This window comes from Ctenopharyngodon idella, chromosome 9, assembly GCF_019924925.1.
Source record: "Ctenopharyngodon idella isolate HZGC_01 chromosome 9, HZGC01, whole genome shotgun sequence".
Classification (NCBI taxonomy): domain Eukaryota; kingdom Metazoa; phylum Chordata; class Actinopteri; order Cypriniformes; family Xenocyprididae; genus Ctenopharyngodon; species Ctenopharyngodon idella.
Window position 1 is genome coordinate 20,724,760 of NC_067228.1, and position 21,293 is coordinate 20,746,052.

At 35.1% G+C, this 21,293-nt stretch overlaps 1 protein-coding gene across 1 annotated transcript in view; it reads left to right on the top strand.

The window, feature by feature from the left end:
- The first annotated feature begins 427 nt into the window (after positions 1-427).
- pth2ra (parathyroid hormone 2 receptor a) overlaps positions 428-21,293 on the top strand; it is a 61,959-nt gene continuing 41,093 nt past the window's right edge. The window contains exons 1-6 of the mRNA XM_051906901.1: positions 428-792; positions 7,360-7,459; positions 10,628-10,738; positions 11,708-11,823; positions 11,908-12,005; positions 13,124-13,310. Coding sequence (XP_051762861.1) covers positions 640-792; positions 7,360-7,459; positions 10,628-10,738; positions 11,708-11,823; positions 11,908-12,005; positions 13,124-13,310 — 765 coding nt within the window. The 5' untranslated portion in view covers positions 428-639. The remainder of the gene's footprint in view (positions 793-7,359; positions 7,460-10,627; positions 10,739-11,707; positions 11,824-11,907; positions 12,006-13,123; positions 13,311-21,293) is intronic.

The window sequence follows — 21,293 nt, forward strand, 5'->3', positions numbered from 1 at the left end:
TTTTAGAACGCAATTAATCATTTAACAACTTAACTTAAAGAAAGTTGAAGATTTTTCTATCATTCTCCCTCAACTCTTTAGACATGGCGAGTGAGCGCTGCTTATCACTGCCTCCGTATTCCTGTGCGTTGAGAGATGAGCGGAAGAAGAAATAGTTCCTATCCTACACAACTATAATATAATTAATTGTTTTCACTTCGGAGCTCATGATACGCATTCATTTTCAAAACAGAAGAAGAAGAAGAAGAAGAAGAAGAAACCACTTAAAACACATTGTGTCAATATTGTTGAAATGAGGAGGGTCTTTCCTCGCGATAAACCGTGAGTATTACTATACTACAGATATTTCAAGTTCGACCCGCCCATCCCCAGTGAGAGTGAGACACTTGCTGTTTGTGACGGTGGGAGCGTCTCTCATTCAAGCGCCCATATCATTCACGTTGAGTCCGTCAGCCGAGGGGATTTCTTCATGGAGTACACTTGCAAACTTTCAAGCTGCTTTTAAGTTACGATATAAAGGTGATGTGAACGCATTTGAACTTCGTATAACAACGACGTCTCGTGATTCTGTGCTTAGACATTGAAGAAAAGATTTCCGGGAGATTTAACGATGTTTTTCACTCACGACATGACTAGATCATGGTCGCTGGAGAGTGTGAGGAGACACACAAAGTGTTAAAGGAAGAGGACTGCCTGTTATCTCGACGAAAGCATCACCTCAGAATCATGAGGGATTGTCTCCTGTGGAACTTCGCCAAAGTGATTCTGTTCTGGACATTAGCTGATGCTCAGGTAAGACATTGGGTCTGTACAGGGCTGTCTTTTTTTTCTTTTCTTTTCTTTTACGGGAGCACCTGGGGTAGTTCAGATTCACTTGGTACCCTTTACGAGACGCGTTTTTGTGTTACTTTTTACAAGTGTATTTGAGTTTATGTTGTATGATAATGACAGAAATTTCCTTAAAGTAAATTATCTGAAGAAGTTGCGTCTCGATTTGACTGAAATTTAATTTAGATCTGCGAATGTGTGATTTCGAACACGGCACACACACTACCCACACTAAATTTTCACTGATACAATATATATATGAGTCATTCTATGAAACGGGTACCATTTGGGTCCGCAACGTTTGATCAGATGCGTAAGGCACAAAAAATGTCCCAAAGTGTGTTTCCAAAGCTTAAAGCTATTAATTCAAGAGTTCTTTTTAACATGATATATGATAAAATGCTTTTTGTTTTTGTGCTTTTTGTTTTTGTCTTTTTGAAGATTAACATGCTGTTTTTAATCATTTTTCATTATTACATAGCCAATTTCACATGTTCGTGTTAACCAACATGACATTTGCATCTAAAATATCACCAAATAAGTTATATATTTTTTTCAAACATATACTATTTTCAGGACTATATGTGTGTCCCTGTTTACATAAGATATATTTGTTCACAATAAACCTTATTTTTTTGGTAAATATTTTATGATTTGTGCGCGTCCCTCTGTTTGACTTACCACCCCATCACACTAACTTGTTTTATCTATAAATAATGCACTGTCACTTTAAATTATATCACAAAGCTGAAGTGACATCATTTGAGCATTATAGCCAACAAGAACAAAAGCTTCAACCCGCTGACATGAAAAACAACCTGTGGCAACAGTGTAAAAGTAGCCCAATTCTGCGGGAAGACCTCAGACTTGGCAACACTGTTTGGTTCACTCACTCACTCACTCAGTGAGTGACCCCAGTTTTTAAAGTTTAAAACCAGCAGATCATATAGAGAAACACTTTGTCCATACCACCCTGTCACAGTGAACCACCCCGTCACATCAGTTACCACCCTGTGACAGGGTAATTTTGTTAAAAGTTTATGGAAAGAAAATGAAATATTACATAAATTAATGTTGAATGATGTTCTTGTTGTGTGGACTAATCAGATAAATGTAACTTTATTTGTATTTTTTAAGTGAATTCATTTTTTCAGTACAAACAATTAGGCCACTGAAACGTCAAATTCATATTTCAAGATTAAAAATCTAAGAATAAAAAAAACAGACTTTCTACTAATGGTTTCCAAAAAAGGGACATTTTACTATTAGGAAAACATTAGATTTTAAAAATGTATTTCTTGTTTTACTACTCCAATGGCATACTTATTGTCCGTGACGGGGTGGTACAAGAATAGCTTCCTTGCCTGAATAAAAAGGATAATATTAATAAAGATTTTGTGCCTGAGGTGGGAAAATATGTTTTTTGGAGGATTAACATATCTTTCAATTTGTAGGTTTGTTTAAAAAAAAGTTTGTTCTTAATGAAAATTTTGAAAATTGCAAAGTGGAAATGGCACCCGTTTCGTAGAATGACTCATATATCTATATCTATATGAGAGAAAGTTTAAATGGGAATGGTGCTTCTGTTTTATTTAGCTGAGGTATGAACCTGAACTGAACATGATAACATGCAAATGAGAATTTCTACTTGATCTGATGCTTAAAATGTATTTTGTTGGTGTGCGTACAGACTTGAATAAAACCAGCTGATTTAGTATAAAATAAATATTACCACATTAAGCACGTTTCAGGCCGACAAAACAGTTTTACAATGCAATTAGAAATTGACTGATCTGTGATTCACCTTCAAACGCAAGAACAAAGCCAACTACATGTTTTTTGCATGTAATCTCCATCCCTAATACCAGCCTCTGAGACATGAAATCCAACAGTGGAGGTTTGATGAAAGCTTGGGGTGTTTCACAGCCCTTTTCCTCTCTCTTAAACTAATACTTTATAAAGAGTTGCTACATTGGTATTAGTCAATTTTTTATCAACCATATTGGGTGGAAATAGACCTTTATGGTAACAATTGAGTATATATGAGTATAGAATATTGAGTATAGAATACATACAATATGCATTAATGTTTTTTTTTTCTGTTTTTTTTTTTAGCATTCCATTATATGTTGTTGACAGATTGTTCACTCTTGCTCTGTCATTGGTGGTCAGTGACTAGTAAATGCAATCACTCAAGTGAGCAAATCTAGACCTGTGCTGTGGGTGACACATAAAAACACCCTTGAGTGGCTTGTGCTTTTGTTCATGCATTAATAAACCAAACAAATTGTATGCAAGAAACAAATGATCCAGCAAAACAATACACAATAGCATACAAACATGCTGTGAGGAATGTTTTGCCTGTGCGTTGCCACTTTCTTCACAACAGCAGGAAATTATGCTCATACATGGACTGTATAACCTCACAACTGTGTAATAACCAGCAAAGCACAGTTAAACTGGGAATGCTTTGTGAGATTTATTTTTCATGTGGGCCAGCTTGGTCATATTGCAGGTTTGAGTTGTGTGTTAATTATTTCTAATTTTAATTATTTCTTTCAAATACCTGAAACGTATCCTCACTACACTGCCAGCAAGTTCTGTAACAAATTAGTAAATCATGAAAACATGCATAATGTGCTTGTCCTGTGAGAATCATCTAAAACGTGCTACATGTGGCACATCTAAATTTGCTATATCTAATTCAGAGGTTCTCATCCTTTTGACTCAAAAGCACAGATGCGGGTAATTCACACATACATCACTTGCACACATACATCTCACATAAATCTCTCTCTCTCTAGATAGGCTAATTCATTTAAATAATATTATAATTCGGTCAAGTAAATGTAACTTTACTGCACTACTTTATGTCTGAGTGTGATTTAAAGCTGGCAGAAAGCTAGACCTAATGAGTGAGAAAAAAAAAAAAGAATATTAACCGTTCCCATCAAATTTAGCACTGCAAATATCAATGACCGCTTTAACTTGTCAGTGCTGGCAAATGACCATGGTATAAGTAGTATAATCCAATGCTAGATGTGCATTAAAAAATCTGAATGCACTCCACAGAGTTTTTTGCCTCCACGTCGTGTATTAAAATCGTATAATGCACAGCTAGTAGTGGATTATCCATTACTTAAATCATCCTGCACTCACTGCACCCATTCTGCATTGCTTTTAAGATGAACAGCACTAATCAAGCAAAATTTTCTTTGAATTTGAACTAAGATTTAAAAATAAACTCAATGTCCTAGCAACAAGATGTGGAGCTTTTTACTCTAGTTTTGATTTGAAAGATAGTTGTATGGTTTTTGTCATATGAATGCACAATACAGATAAGTAGTACAACTGTACTCCCAGAACCATAGTTTTCCATAACGTAATCACTGGCAGACACATATTCTACCCATTCCCAATTGGAGGACCTTTATTATAACCGATCAATCTCAGAATGTTTTTCATACTGAGCTTTATTCACTTATTGATTGTTTAGATATGTTCAGAATCTGTTAGGTATTTTGAAATAGACAAGCATATTTGCCCATCTTACTGGAACACTGTCAGCTGCATGAATATTAAAAAAAATTTATACCAATTATATTATAATTATTATAATTTTTTTTAACCAACAGAGAGTCCACTTACACACTTGCTGCCATGGGATTTATGAACGTAATCATAGATGTATAATTCCCCACACATTGAGTCACATTGAGCCCAAATGATTAAATGTCTCCTGCTATCAATTTTATGCTAATTTGAGTCATAATATCAGTGCAGTTTTTAAAGTAGCAGTAGATATGAAGGACGTGGTGGACAAGATACTTTAGAAATGGCTTTCTATTGTGTGAAAATATGGAAGTTTGAGGTAGTGTTATCTCATCATCTCTGAGGAATACAGTTGCAAGAAAAAGTATGTGAACCACTTGCAGAATCTGTGAAAATGTGCAAAATTTTAACAAAATAAGAGAGATCATACAAAATGCATGTTATTTTTTATTTAGTACTGTTCTGAGTAAGATATTTTACATAAAAGATGTTTACATATAATCCATAAGAAAAAAAAAATAGCTGTATTTATTAAAATGACCCAGTTCAAAAGTTTGTGAACCATTGATTCTTAATACTGTGTGTGGTTACCTGGATGATCTACGACTGTTTTTTTGTTGTGTGATGGTTGTTCATGAGTCCCTTGTTTGTCCTGAACAGTTAAACTGAGCTCTGTTCTTCAGATAAAATCTCCAGGTCCAAAAAATTCTTCAGTTTTCCACCATCTTTTGCATATTTGAACCCTTTCCAGCAGTGACTGAATGATTTTGAGATCCATCTTTTCACACTGAGGAAAACTGAGGGACTCAAACACAACTAATAAAAAAGGTTCAAACATTCACTGATGCTCCAGAAGAGAACATGATGCATTAAGAGTCGGGGGGTGAAAACATTTGAACAGGATGAAGAGGTCCAAATTTTTGTTATTTCGCTTGAAGATCATTTTTTTTCATTTAGTACTGCCCTTCGGAAGCAACAGAAGATACTTTCATGTTTCCCGGAAGACAAATTAAATACAATTTACCTTGATCTTCAAATTCCAAATGTTTTCACCCCCCATCTATTAATGCATCATGTTTTCTTCTGGAGCATCAGTGAATGTTTGAACCTTTTTTAATAGTTGTGTTTGAGTCCCTCAGTTGTCCTCAGTGTGAAAAGACAGATCTCAAAATCATTCAGTCACTGCTGGAAAGGGTTCAAATATGCAAAAAATGCTGGAAAACTGAAGAATTTTTTTTCTGAAGAACAGAGCTCAGTTTAACTGCTCAGGACAAACAAGAGACTCATGAACAACCATCACACAACAAAAAACAGGTCGCGGATCATCCAGGTAACCACACACAGTATTAAGAATCAATGGTTCACATACTTATGAATGGGGTTATTTTAATAAATTCAGCTATTTTTTTTTGTCTTGTGGATTATATGTAAACATCTTTTATGTAAAATATCTTACTCAGGACAGTACTAAATAAAAAATAACATGCATTTTGTATTATCTCCCTTATTTTGTTAAACTTATTAACATTTTCACAGATTCTGCAAGTGGTTCACATACTTTTTCTTGCAACTGTACATTTTGCTTTTGACGTGTTGATATCTCCAGCTGTATAGCAATGCTTGGCATTGTGTGCATTTACTACTTAGTGTAAGAAGAGCATAAAATTGTAACGTGTTTAAATGCATAAAATTACAGTTCACGTTTTCTCAATGCCTGCGGTACAAGGTTGTATGCATGAATTCCGTAGTAATTGGAAGGTTTTTTTTTCATAATTTTTATAAGTCTATACAGAGAGCTTCTTCATAAAGATTGAATGTGTAGGTCTCTAATCAGTCATTATTCAGAAGATTCTTGCTCTCTCAGTTAAACCAAATTTGACAGATTTGTGAACCAGCTTTACCATATAATTTCACAAATGTCAGAGCTTGTTTTGTAAACTGCATTTAAGAATATTTAAGACAGCCAAAAATGTCAAACAAAAAAACAAACAAACAAAAACAAGCAAACAAACTTGATTGTGAAATTAGACGTGACAGTACAACCCAAGTGAACAGGCTGCACTTCCTCACAGCTCTCGTTATTTTTCATAATACATTACATTACATTTTTCCAGGTGCATTTTAATATCCTCCTGAACAATGCCCAATTTACAATGCTCAAAACTGTACATGTATCTTTACTTTGCATGACTGAGAAAATTATTTTAATTGAGGCAGAATATCAGGCAGAAATGACAGATCCAATAGCCTTCTGATACACTTTTACACTAATTAAAAACCTTTCTTTCATCATTACAGAGAGTGAATCTTTTAATTTCTTTCATCTCCTCAGGGTATTTAGAAGTTCAACTCCTCACACTCCCTCGCAGACTCAATAAGCAACCAGAAACGAGAGAGAGAGAGAGAGAGAGAGAGAGTGAGAGTCACCACTAACCATTTGATAACCACACCGACACACACTCAGTTTTACATAATTGAACATAAATCATAAAAATGGAATTATGGACCGTTTTTGAAAATTCTGCCATCACTTACTCTCATGTTGTTCCAAAATTATGACTTTTTCTTCCTCATTGGAACATATAAGGAAGATTTTTTTTTTTTTTTGCAGAGAATCTCAGAGCTGTTCTTTTCCATACTGCAAGTGTAGTGAAAGGGAATGAAAAAAAAAAATAGCATCATACAATAACTGACAGGAACAGACTTAAAATTACTGTTTGCCTTCATTGATCCCAAATTCGCCTTGATGGGCCAAGCTTGAAAATGCAGTTACACTTTATTTCAATAAGAATTAGTTGACATGTAGTTGATAAGTTACTTAAGATAAGTTCTTAAATGTCTAAAGTGGACCATCGAAATTAAGTGTTACCAAAAATGTGAATGACATTTGTAAATGACATCCTCACACAAAGCTATCTGATGGCTTTGTGTGATTATTAGTACATAATGAAGAAACAAAATGAGCCCTTTTTTGAACAGGCTGGTGAAGATGGTGAGATTACAGCTGAAGAACAGGTACAGATGCTACTGGATGCAAAGCTGCAATGCCTACAGAAGGTCTCCACAGACGACATTGCAGGTAGGCACCGTTTCCACTGAACGTATTTCACAGAACACACAGTTTTTAATTAAAGTCGGCATGATACAACACGAGTTGGGATAGTCTTTTTTTCTCTATTGTGGCGTATATCCGAGTGAAATGTCTTCTCGAACAAGAAAACATATAGGGCGGGACTTGATTTTGTCCATCGGGAATTGATTGGATGGTTGTGGTTTGCTATTGCTGTGATCTCATGTAAGTTGTCTCACCTTTGCTCCAATAAACAAGTCATCAGAGAAGAGATGTCGTAACAAGAGGGAGGGGAAATCATTTTGATTAAAGATTATGAGGGGACATGAATTTAATCAAAATAATGATGTGCACAGATAAATAGTTAATAACAAATACTGCAATATTCCATAAAAAACAAGAATTGTCAGTTTTGATATCCTGGGTCTTTAAGTGGTATTTTCAGTTCTCAAAATCAATGTTGTTGTGCAGCACATAAGCTCACCTAGAAATAGTAACATGTTCACCAAAAGTATGACCATCATCACCTCTGCCAAAACATGTTTTACATAAAACTCGAATGAGTCAGCTAACTCACATAAATGAAGCTTGCAAGTAAATGAAATAATCTGAATCAGACAGCTAATGAGACAACCTTTGTTAGGTGAAACTCACTGCGCAGTTCATAGTTTCATTTAGCTTCATTATAAACTTGTCACAGGTGATAAGGCAGAACATGTGAAGGGGGAAAAACAAGCTGTTTTGAAGAAGACTCATTGTAAAATGAACAGTAGTGACCTAGCAACTCAGTAAATTAATTTGGCTCACTCCCATTTCCCTTTCATGATAACGTCATGGGTTATAGGGTCACATGTAATTTGGGGAGATAAAAATAATTATGTTCTTTACAAAGAAATGGTGTGCAAAGGATGTGGTGCAACATGTTTAGTTTTCAACTGGTACGTGAGAAGTGCAGTAGGAGAAGCGTTTAGTATAATTGTGATTTTATATGTGTTCTTTTGGTTCCTGAACTTACTTTTGCCAACATAAGTCAACATAAAATATAATTGACCTTATATACTTAATTAATACATTCTGGCACAATTCATTGGTTTGCATTTTTCTAAAGAGAGGGAAAAATTAAAATATATCTTTTAATTTGTGCTTTTTTCAGTGTGTGTGCTAAACATTATTTTAAACATGATTAAATGTTAAAGGGGACCTATTATGCAAAATTCACTTTTGCATGGTATTTGGCTATAAATGTGTGTTGGTAGTGTGTGTACACAACCACCCCATAATGATAAAAATCCAACCTCTCCTTTTTTTTAATCCCCATAAATCATAAGCAGTGTCTCAGAACAAGCCGTTTCCAGATCCCTGGCAATGTGACGTCACTTTAGACGGGGTCCTGTACAACAGGCTTGTACTAATATAGTGGACAATATAAGTTATAATCGTAATTGAACTAAACTATACCTGTTCTATCTCCATGCAGCATATATTCGCAGTTTCTGACATTATAGCGCATCCTCCTGACTGAATCCTGACACCGGAGAATAGAGACAAAGCGACATGCGTCATAATCTGAAAACCATGCCCACCGGGGGGGAAAACAATCCAACAGTCCCCATTGACTTTATATAGCGTGAGGCTGCCTGCTTGTCATTTCTGGCTTATAACAAAAAATAGAACAATGTCTAAAATCTGCTATGTGACATGGTGTACAGCAAACAAGCTAAAAAACCCAGAACTAAGTTTTTATAAGCTGTCGACCCCAAAAAACTAATGTTTAAGGACACAAAAGTGGATACAGGCAGTGAGACAGAGCGCAACGGGTCATATTACTATAAGAACTACATTGGAGGGGAACGTATTCGGCGACAGCTGAAATAATTCTTTGACATCGGTTAAAAATAATGAATGGTTTGTTGTTTAGCATATGTTGTCGCTGATTACGTTCCCCTCCAGTGTATTTCTTATAGTAATATGACCTGTTGCGATCTGTCTCACTGCCTGTATCCACTTTTGTGTCCTTAAACATTCGTTTTTTTAACATGCTATAAAAATTATCTGTGGGGTATTTTGAGATAAAACTTCACATACACACTCTGGGGACATCAGAGACTTATTTTACATCTTGTAAAATGGGGCATAATAGGTCCCCTTTAAACTAGGATTTCTTCTTTTAATTTATATCTTTTAATTTGGCATGGATGAAGACCTTTGTAGTTAATGTTTTAACATGCTCCTCCTCCCTCAAAATTTCGAAGATATGCTGTCATCTCTTTCATTAAAATTATATTAGCTTAATCACATCTTTAAAATGTAACAACTCCCAAAAAAATAGAAAATACGCAAGTTTGAAAATACTAGAGAAATTAAGCCCAGTCCTACATCGTTTCCTGGTTCACTTGGAAATGTCACATTAAAGTAAAATGATAGCAAATTACTGTTTCATATTGACTTAGCATTAGAATAGCACAAGACTTTCTCTGAATCATTCCAAGTGAATAGTTTGAAAGCATTTCATGGTCTAATGTTTTCAAACTTAACACTTCAATGCTTCTATGGTCTGATGCTAGAAGAAATCTGTGGTTGCTGGACCGACTCTGTTGAATCCACTGCTGATTTATTGAACTTCTTTACACATCAACTGTCTGGTGTTAATTGCATAGTTTTTCTCAATCTTTTTATTTCAACAGAAATCATTACAGCCATTGTTACAGTTATAAATTGTTCAGTTGTTTTAACACAAAAGATAAGTACACTGATCAAGTTCAGAATTTATAACCGAATTAAACACACATACAGTACAAAACCATACACTTGTTGCAGTACCTGTTCCAGCACACAAGCACACTTGTTGCCTTTTCATGATGTGTCAGCGTGGGTTCCCCACGGGCGCTCATGTTAGGCCATGCCAGCTGGATATAATCCAATATCCACACAACACAAAACATCACCCATAGGTGTTCAGTTAATGGAAAGCATATATGATTCATTAGGTGAGTGTTAAAGCTCATTTCATGTTTATTGAGCTACAAGATCTACTCTAATGATCAAGAAGGAATGAAAATGTGCGAGACCTTCATATGGTGTCACTTTATCCTGCAAGATTGGATGATTTCACTGGTCATATCTGAACTTGTCCTTTGGTGAATTGACATCTCTGCTCTGAAATTGTTCTACTCTCAGTTGGTGTGTGTGTCCCAGAGTGGGATGGTCTGATATGTTGGTCGCAAGGCTTCCCTGGAGCTCTGACCAAGACCCCCTGCCCCACTTACATCTATGATTTCAACCATGCAGGTTTGAAAATTTTTTCTCTCTCTCTCTGTTTCATCAACCGTTGTGTGTTTTGCCAACCTTTGTGTCTTTCTTTTTTGGGTGTGTATTAAAAAATTTTTTGAACTGATTTTGAAAATGGAGAGCATCTTTAGAGAGCATCATATGTTTGCCAAGAGTGACAAAAAGCTTTAAATTAGAGTTTAAGCAGAAAGCCCTTATATGGGCATGTTTTGTGTAAATTACTAACCTTGGACATGCGTTCGTTCATTTATTCCATGCCTTATATTTTTTTTATTTATTTTTTTTTTTTACATTAGGATGAATTTAAAGGGAACACAAAGGAAGATATTTGTAAGAATGTCAGTAACCAAACTCGCCCCCCATTGACTACCATAGTATTTATTTTTCTTACTTTGGTAGTCAGTGGGGGGCGAGACCTGTTTGGCTACTGACATTCTTACAAATATCTTCCTTTGTGTTCAGCAGAACAAAGAAATTCATACAGGTTTGGAACTACTTGAGGGAGAGTAAATGATGACAGAATTTTCATTTTTGGGTGAACTTTCCCTTTAAGAACAAATACATGTGCATATATGTTGAGAATTAGGTGGCTTTTTTGTGAGAACTTCTCCTGTGTGTGTAAATATGAATAATCCATGCAATTATTAGTAAATGAGACCCAATCTTTATGTTTGAACAACACTACACATACTGTTTCAGAGGTGTGCAGTATGTATACTATGTTCATATGCAAATTTTCTGTATGTGTTGAATACCCAGATGACCTGTAGGCCTACAATGCAATGTTCTTGATTTGACCTTCAATTTTCAGTGTGATGAAAGAACTGGAAGTTATATATTTGTAATGTTTATTGTTTCTTGACTCATTTAAATACAGTTATTGAGTTATTAGACTTTTTTTTTTTAAATTGATTAAAAATAGAAAATAAACTAACATTTACCACCGTTTTAAATTTTTCAATCTTTCAGGACACGCCTACAGGAGGTGTGACTCTAATGGTTCCTGGGTGCTTGCAGAGAGTTCAAACAAGACCTGGGTCAACTACACGGAGTGCATCAAATCCCCAGAGCCCAACAAAAAGAGAGTAAGCTGCATTACCATCAGTTCTCTTCAATGGCCCGAGATCACTTTATAGGTGGCTTGACGCATCGCCTCTTTGACCCCACAGCAGGTCTTTTTTGAACGGCTGCACATCATGTACACAGTAGGCTATGCAGTTTCCTTCAGCTCTCTTCTAGTGGCCATCTTTATTATTGGATACTTTAGGTAAGTAACTGACTGTGTGTGTGTTTGTACTTCATCTCATAAATAGCATGAAAAACAGTTTAACGGATGCTTTAAATAGTTTTCTTAACACCCTAAACTCAAATATTGTATTTCTAATTCTATCAGACTGTAATTTCACAAATGTGAATCAGTGCTACTGTGTATTTTTTTCCCCTCCCTCTCTATTCTCCATGCTCCATTAGCAGCTCATCAATTGTGTTTTGAGTTCAGTAAGAACATGTAGTTAGCAGAGACTTGCCAATACTATATTCACACAGTTAAAGTGCTTGGTACAAAATGTCATAATAATAGCACAGCTGGTGAGCTGCGAGGAACAATGTAACATTGCTGGACGTTGCTAGCTTGCAGCTATACACTTTTGATGAGAAAGGTAGTGTGAATACACATATTGAACACCTCCACCATTATTGGTTAGATTACATATTTAATAGCTATTTTCCTAAATTTAAAAAGTAACATAGTGTCTGATGCAGTGGATTGGCCACAGCAATGGCTGATGAAATTAACAGCAATGGCTGACACGAATCAACACATTTTTCTTCTGAGGTGAAATTTTGAAAGTGGCAGCTTCTGTTGAAGTACAAAAGTCAAGGCTGCTCTCAAGACGTAGTGCTCTTTTTATCACTTATGAAAAGAAATACATTTGAAGACAGTCGTGACAACATAATTAGATGAGTCTGTGCCTTCCGTGCAAGTATCCATATATTAAATGTAGAAAATCTAAAATCTTTATAACACACGTCAGACTTTGGGGATTTTTGTGAACAGATGGTCGCTGAGTGTATTGCTATTGTATGTATTCTGTTTGAGTTCCCTGTGTGAATGATGCACAATGAACAGATTGAAATAGGTAAACCAAATAAAAATAAAGTACATCATAACATTAAGTGGCATCCAGTTAGTCTGTGATTGCATACTTCAAAGGAAATATAAATATTGTCTTCAAAGTAGCAGCATTTTACCATTATGTACAAACAAGGTAAGTTTAGTGGAAACTTTCCTTTTCCTCATTTCCCTGAATGCACATTATCTCTGAGGTCTACCATCTTTTCTGTTCTGCCCTAACAAGCCTAATATGTATTTCTGTGTGTCTTCAGACGTCTCCACTGCACCAGGAACTACATTCACATGCACCTGTTTGTTTCCTTCATGCTGCGTGCCGTCAGCATCTTTGTGAAGGATCACGTGGTGCACACTGGTACTGGGCTGCAGGAATTTGACGCTGTGCTCATGAATAACTTCACTAATGCTGTGGATGTGGCACCAGTGGACACTTCACAGTATGTGAGTCAAACGCTATTTGACTATCTCACGCATCAAGTATTAGTAGAGTATGTCATTAAATATTTATCAAGTAACTCATGTGGCTAGATTTTAGATTATGTAATGAATATTTATTTTAAGGCTGGGTGATACTGTTTAAAATTATATTTTATGTTATTAAATTTAAATTATATTTAAGTGATATATTCTTTCTGTTTTTTTATTTTTTATTCTAATATTAATTTATAAGTAACCATGAATAATCATTTAACCTTTTTTATACGTATTCCATAAGCTGTAACTAATTTGAATAGATAGATAGATAGTCTGTTACACAGGTACACATCATGCTGTGTGCAAAATTTGCCATTTGAATTAGTAACTCTTGAATGCCCAGAACCACAAATCATTGTAGAATGTCATCCATAACAGCTTGAACACTGCATAGAGGCACAGTGAAGTGTTAAACAAGCCTGGTTGAGCGGAAATTGAAAGGGGTCAAGTTGGGTCTGGATGAAATGACATCTTGGTGAAGTTTGACTTCAATTCTGATTATGGTGGAGAATAAATATTTTAATGCTAGTGCAAGGTTGTGCCCTGTCTTGACTCTCTGTTGGGCTGAAATTGTTGGAAGAAATGCCAAAGCAAGAAGTCAAAGGTTATTGTATTGCTAGACGCTGTCTTGCAATAAGTGCTGAGTCTCATCCTGTGCAATGTGTCATACTCTTACTGGTGGGATTTTGTTTCATACTAACTCTAGTCTCCACCCCAGAGCTCATACACAACATGTCTGAGTGTTTTATTATACTTTACACCCACCACATGGCCAGGCTCAACAATCCATGCAAAGAGGTTAAAAAAGCTCACTTGCCCCCATTTGCTGTCTTTTGGGTGGGAAATGATTATTCATTTCCACCTACGCTCAGACTCGAACTGTATCCTATTGTGGGCAATACTGGAGACTCATTGACTGCGCCCTCAGCTTTTTCTTCAAACAGCTGCATTGCAGGAGATAAGTGCGATGGAGCCAAAATGTGAGGGAGGATTTTGTGACCAGTTGTTTAGCATCCATAGCTGCAACGCTTATGTTTGGTGCATTTGTGCCTTTAAAGATCAAAGGCACAAATGCTTTGCTTTGATCCATTTTGTTGCGTGTATTGTGTTTCTATAGGTCAGTGAGCCAAAATGCTCACTTCGATAGGTGGCCATTATACTCTGGCAAATTTTACATTTAAAGGAACATGCAGGAAGTTTCCTGTCCTTCCTTTTTCTTCGGTGGACCATTATGACAGCGGAACCAATTAGTGGCAAATATTTGCTCTGTATATATTCTTTCTGCATCATATCAAGGATCTTTGTGAGAAATTGTCAAAGTAGACACCATGCTCACATTTGTGTTTTCATATTTTTTAAGGCTGGCTGTTATTTAGGTGATTAAGAAAAGCATATGTTTTTATTTGTTTGTTTATTTAACAGGGACAATACACTAGGCATTGTTACACACAGACAACATATAGCATAAAGCTAGTTTGCAGCCCACGTCCCTGGTTAGGCTTTTACATAAAATCAAAACATCCAAATAAAAAAACAAAAAACAACACACTCATCACAAGGAACAAAACAAATACAAATACACATATCGTCGCCTTGGAATTATAAGGTTCTGTCTGCGTTCTGAGCAGTTTTGAGATATTGAGCTTCAAAGTTTTTGCATTCTATATAGCAAAAATTATATGGGGAACAAGTTTCTTTCAAACATGAAAATGACAGAGACCCTACATGTATTCTAAATGTACAAAATCAAAATCCTCTCAAATTTGTAAATGGTGATATTTGGAACGGGTCAAATGCAGATAGAAAACACTTTTCGCTTGGAATTATAATGTTCTATCTGCCAATAAATTAATTTTCAAGAAACACAAACAGTTTACTTATAATTTGTTTTAAAACATAAAATTAGTGTTGTAACAATGTGTTGACATGAATGAGAAAGTTCAATTTAATGGTTTTTAATGTTTTTTTTCTTGTTCAAGTTAAGCATAAAAGGCAGTGCTAAATATTTTGTCCAGTGTAGATGTTAAATTTAGGTTGGAATATGGTGGGTAATTTAACACATTATTGCAGGAACCATTTAAGTTCAGGTTTCCTTTTGTTTAGACAGAAAGCAGCTACTGTAATACATCTGAGCAGGGCTTTATTCCACAGAAAGTGGGACATGTGAAATGGCTTTCTCTCTAGACATCAGTATGGCTGAAATAACATGATAGCGTTTATTGTTGTAATTAAGACCCAATCAATTAAATTATTGACTATTTGAACTTTAAGGCTTAATATTGTATAATTTAAGACATTTTAAGACTAAAAAACTGCAAGAAAACAGACAATGCTTCAGCAAAGGTGTTTAACAAAGTTTAATAAACATTGAAAAATGTTACACTCACTATATATAACCTAATATATACATAACTTTCCCTCATATGACAATGACGTGACTGGAATAAAGCAAATAGACTACAAAAACCGGACCTATCCTCTTAATAGTGCTGCTGGCTAGCGTTAGCGTGGTGTCTAACTGTAAATAACTCCTCAGCAATAGATACAGAAAAACACACCAAAAGACTGTAATTCCCTGGAATTTGGGCTGCTGTCATTTACAAGATCATAAATAAAATAGTCGATCATGAGGTTTCTAATAAACATTGCGTTGTGTGAAATTATTTAGACTTCAAATCACCTGGATTTGCTAATTAGCACAGTTTTTCTGCCAGGAGGTAGAACTAATTAGTGAAATCAGCTAGCTGAGTTCATGGGTGGAATAAACATATGGCAGGACTTTATGCCTCTGACAATCAAACAATGCCATATTGACCTAAGCACATATGTAACTTTTACAGTCACAAATATATCCTACAGTCATAAATATTATCCTACATACAGAAAGAAAATGTAAACTTAACCAACCTGAAAAAAAGCTTCAATGTTCACATCGCTGTAAAGATTTCAGCCATTCTTAATAATAATAATAATAGTAATTATTATTATTGGCAAAACTGACAAACGTTTTTTGACCAAATTAACCATTACAGTTAAAGTAAGCTACATTAGTAAGCTAATGCTTGGTAAAGAATTATGATACTGCATTGTGGGAGGATTAAAACATTAAGTGTTTGGGGTATTGCATTATAATTTTATAATTTTATAATTTTAGATATTTTTTTTTATAAACTTTATTTAGTAATAGTTTTTAAATGACCATCTTAGATATTTTTGTCATTTCTTAGTCATAAGTTATTAGTCATGATAATTTTGTATGATCAAGGCTAATAGGATTGCTTTATTTTCAAACCATTATGCCTTTCTCAGTATTGTGTGAACTGAAGGAAAGGCTGTACTTTTTCCACTTGTAGCATTCAGTATTTTCCATTATTAATAATAACTGAGATCTGCATTATGCAACAAGAATAGTAAATTGTCCATTTACTCCTAAACCAAATTGGACAGTATTTTTTATTTATTTTTTTTGTGATGTAAGATGATGATTTGAAGAGATCTGAAGAGAGTTGCACAGTCAACAGTTTTTTTAGGTCCAGTTTTTTTCCAGAAGTTTTTCCTTGTTGACCCAGGATTTCATTTGATATCTATAACATTTTAGAAGCCTCCCTGCCGCTTCACGGTGGTGGTCTGCAGAAGGCATTGTGTTTCCAATCAGTACTGTGAAAAGAGGGCAGAGATCTCTAAGAGTACATTGTCAGCAGAGGGGCAGAGAAAAGACAGAACAAAAGTTTCAGGTGTTCAGATGAGCTGTTCAGATCCTCCAGGTTTATTGACAGCATAATCTGCACCTTGCTTTCCTCCGGCGCCTCTTTGATCATCTGTCAGAAGCGCTGAAGCTCTCACAGTTACCAGTTTCTGGCACTTTTGTCTGGAGTTGATATGTCTGTTATTGTCCATAGTCAGAATAGCAGCTCCTTTCACCTGGTTGATGCACTCCTTTGGGGGAAAAGTGAGAACAGTATGGAACCTAAAAATAAAAAGTCTGTGATCATTTACTCACCCTCATGTTGTTCAAAACCCGCCTTACTTTCTTGCTTCTGTAGAGCATAAAAGAAGATGTTTTTCAGAATGTTCATCCTGCTCTTTTCCATTTAGTTAAAACATACATGGGCTGCCAAGTAGCAAAAAAAGTGTTACTGTAAATATTCATACATAGTCTGTATGAGTCATGCACTATATTCTAAGTCTTTAAAGCCTTTGAAGCCATACAATAGCTTTGTGTGAGGAACAGATGGAAATTTAAGTCTTCATTTCAACCATAGCTCTCTAATCTCATTTGAGCATACACACATTTAAACCTGCCACATCACATGCAAAAGTACGAATTAAACTGAATGACTTCATTTTTGTTCCTCAAACAAAACAATCACATTCTATAAAACTTCCTGTTGATGTATGATGTATGGATGAATAGATGAGGATTAAAATTATTGTTTGAAAAAAATACTGATTAAAACCAGCATCTTATTCTCATTCATAAGCTGTTTACCTCTTTCTCTCTCTGTGGACAGAATATAGAGCTCATGTTGGAAAAAGCACTGTAATTATAGCTGGTTTTGCACATTATACATGGTAATTATAGTTTATTCAAATCACTTATGACAGATAATGTTTTGATTATTCAAGAAATGTTGTGCTACATTCATGGATGTTTGTGGTAAATGAAAACTCAAACACTGAGAATTATTGATGGCCCTCTAAATGGAATCAGACAGCGTACTTTTTATGTTATCAGGGTGTTTCCTCCGAGGAAGCAAGGGAGGCAGTGTCTCCTCAAAAAATCTGGATGAGAAAATAATCAATGTTACTAAAATATTACAACGCAAATATTACAAAAAGTGACACAAAAAAGTGTTAAAGGATTAGTTCACTTTCAAATGAAAATCATCCCAATCTTTACTCACCCTCAAGCCATCCTAGGTCTATATGAGTTTATTCTTTCTGATAAACACTCTCTGAGATATTTTAACAAATATCCTGACTCATCCGAGCTTTATAATGGCAGTGAATGGGACCCATGAGTATGAGCTGAAGAAAGTGCTTCCATCCACTTCCATCCTTTATAAACATACTCCACACGGCTCCGGGGGGTTAATAAAATCCTTCTGAAGTGAAGCGATGCATTTGTGTAAAAAAAAATCCATATTTAACAAATTCTGAAGTAAAATATCTAGCTTCTGACAGACTGCCTTTCGTATTCAACGTATAAAGAAAGTGTAAAACTTTTGCAGTTTAAAACGCTTACGCTACGTCCTACACCTTCCCTATTCAACTTAACAGAAAACGTGTAACTGACGTGACGCCAGTTTACACTTTCTTTGTAACTTGAATATGGAAGGCGGTCTGACGGAAGCTAGATATTTTACTTCATAACGTGTTAAATATGTCTCATTAGTCATTTGCCTCCTCGTTTTAAAACACCACCGCACACCACTATTATGAATGTACAGTATAGTATGCTACAGTAGGATCTCTTATATACATATAACAACTAAGAAAAGTAGAGTGAGGATCATAAAACAGTGTATATAGAAAAATCACAAAGGAGAAAAAATGAGATTAAATTCAGAGCAATTGGAGACTTTTATTAGTCTGTTACTGTATTTTTTTCCTGAGTGCAGACCTCATTAATCTCATTAATCTCACATATGTCTCTTTTAGAATTTGAAGGAAGTCTTAGCAATGTCACAAATTATGCTCAAATTTTCAGAAAAAAAGATTTGTTTCATGTTTTTGAAAGATTTTCAAAAACATGCTCACCAAGCATTTACTTGATAAAAATACAGTAAATACAGAAATAATGTGAAATATTATTACAATTTAAAATAACTGTTTTCAATTTTAATATATTTTAAAATATAATTTATTCCTTTGATGGCAAAGCTGAATTTTTAGCAGCTGTTACTCCAGTCTTCAGTGTCACATGACCCTTCAGAAATCATTCTAATATAATGATTTGCTGCTCAAGAAGCATTTCTTATTATTATCAATGTTGAAAACAGTTGTCCAAATGTTGTCCAAACAGATTTGGAAAATAGAAATTTTTGTAACTTTATGAAAGTATTTACTGTCACTTTTGATTTATGCATCCTTGCTGAATAAAAGTATTAATTTCTTTAAAAATAGTATTGTATTGCAGTGTATTGTATTGTATTCAGTGCCCTTTGTTGGTGTTTGAGCAACATTCTTATCAAACATTCATATCAATATATCCAGACTAAAAGTGTGGAGTGAAAGCAGAGCTAAAAACATATCTTAAGATTTGATCAGTAGTTGATCATCTTGATTATACTTGGTGTTAGGGATTTCAACAAACTCCTTATCCTAGGTATTAAACTATAGTGTGTAACTTATCTTGCAGCATTTGGGCTCAATGCGCAGCTTGTTGAGGAGAGGTGTACTATTACTTTTCTACGTGATCAGACTTATGATTATCACCTGCTAGGCAATAAATCAAGTTTAAATCCCATAGACTTACAATGAAGGGACCAAGCGTATCTCGGGACCAGAATGTCACTCTTTTGGACCAGTATTCAAACACCATATATATATATAATGACATTTGGATGGACAGATATTCTCATCACATAGTCTATGAGTGGCTGAAGGCAGGGAGGTTGAACACTCAAAATCCAATGAGGTTTCCTCATGTTCATCTGAAACCTGCTCACAGCACAGACAAGATTTGATCTTTTGTTTTACTGATCATGTGGTTGAGGAATGAAAATGTCTGTTTTAATGCATGATTTGCTTTTGCAGATTTGTAAGGACAGAATAAAATTGGAGAAAAGTCACAAGAAGAGGCAGCGCTTCTGTGATTGACTGATTATGCTGTCCCATCTGCTAACACTCACCTGTTATGGCTGTTCTGCAAATCAGCCTGAATAGGTTAGACTTGGTAATGGATGGATTAATGTGTGAGTAAACAACTCATTCACTCACACATCACCACTTCGAAATGAATGGATTATCTGTGAGTGAGCCAGTTTTGAGTGACCACTCAGCTTTGTTAAATTAAAGCTGCACCTTGCATTCTGCAAGTGAACGGCATCTTGTGGTGCCATCCCAAAGAGGCGCTAAATCACTTTCACGGATCTTTACTTTGACTGTTCCCTGCAGGCGGTATGACCTGAATAACTCAACCTGAGCTGCTGAGTCTTTAGCCACTTAAAGATGCATCTTTTTTTTTTTTTGCCAGCACTTGACCCATTAATACTTATACTTTCTATTCTATTTCTATTCTGTCTTTTCTATTTATTAAAAAATTGCTATGTATACTGTGCTAGATTAACTGGGACTAATCACAGCACTTACATATTGTTCCCCTTTTGTAGGTTTAATTGCTTCTATTGTTCTCTTCATTTGTAAGTCAGTCGCTTCGGATGAAACGTCTGCTAAATGATTAAATGTAAATGTAATGTTTCGCATGTCTTTAACTCATAAACTGTGTACAGCTAGAGCTATGCATGAATCCCCAGAAAAAATCCAAACCGGTTAAGAACATACCAGAGGCTAAAACTCGTTTGTGAGATGGCACTGTTTTAATTGATAATGTCAAAAGTTGCTCGTAAATCCATGTTAAATTTGAGACCATTAACAATGTTAGCTTTACAATTTTAATACCATCTCTTTCACATTTTCAGATTTCAGTATTCCAAAAGATAATTGCTTTTTTACAAACTGACAATTTAACAGTTACTATAATACAATTGCTAGTGACCAGGCTGAGAATAAATGAAATGTCATCTAACAGACAATTAAAGCTCAAAAGAGATAGACACACTTTTTTGGTGATTCAGAAACTTTTCTCTTTTTTTTTTTTTTTAATTTCTTTTTTTCTTAGCTCCACTGTCAGTGAATATATTACATCCATATGTGTTTCCAGAGGGCTTCTGATCAAGAAAGAACCCATTTTGGGTCATTATGATCATCATATATATTTTATAGTCG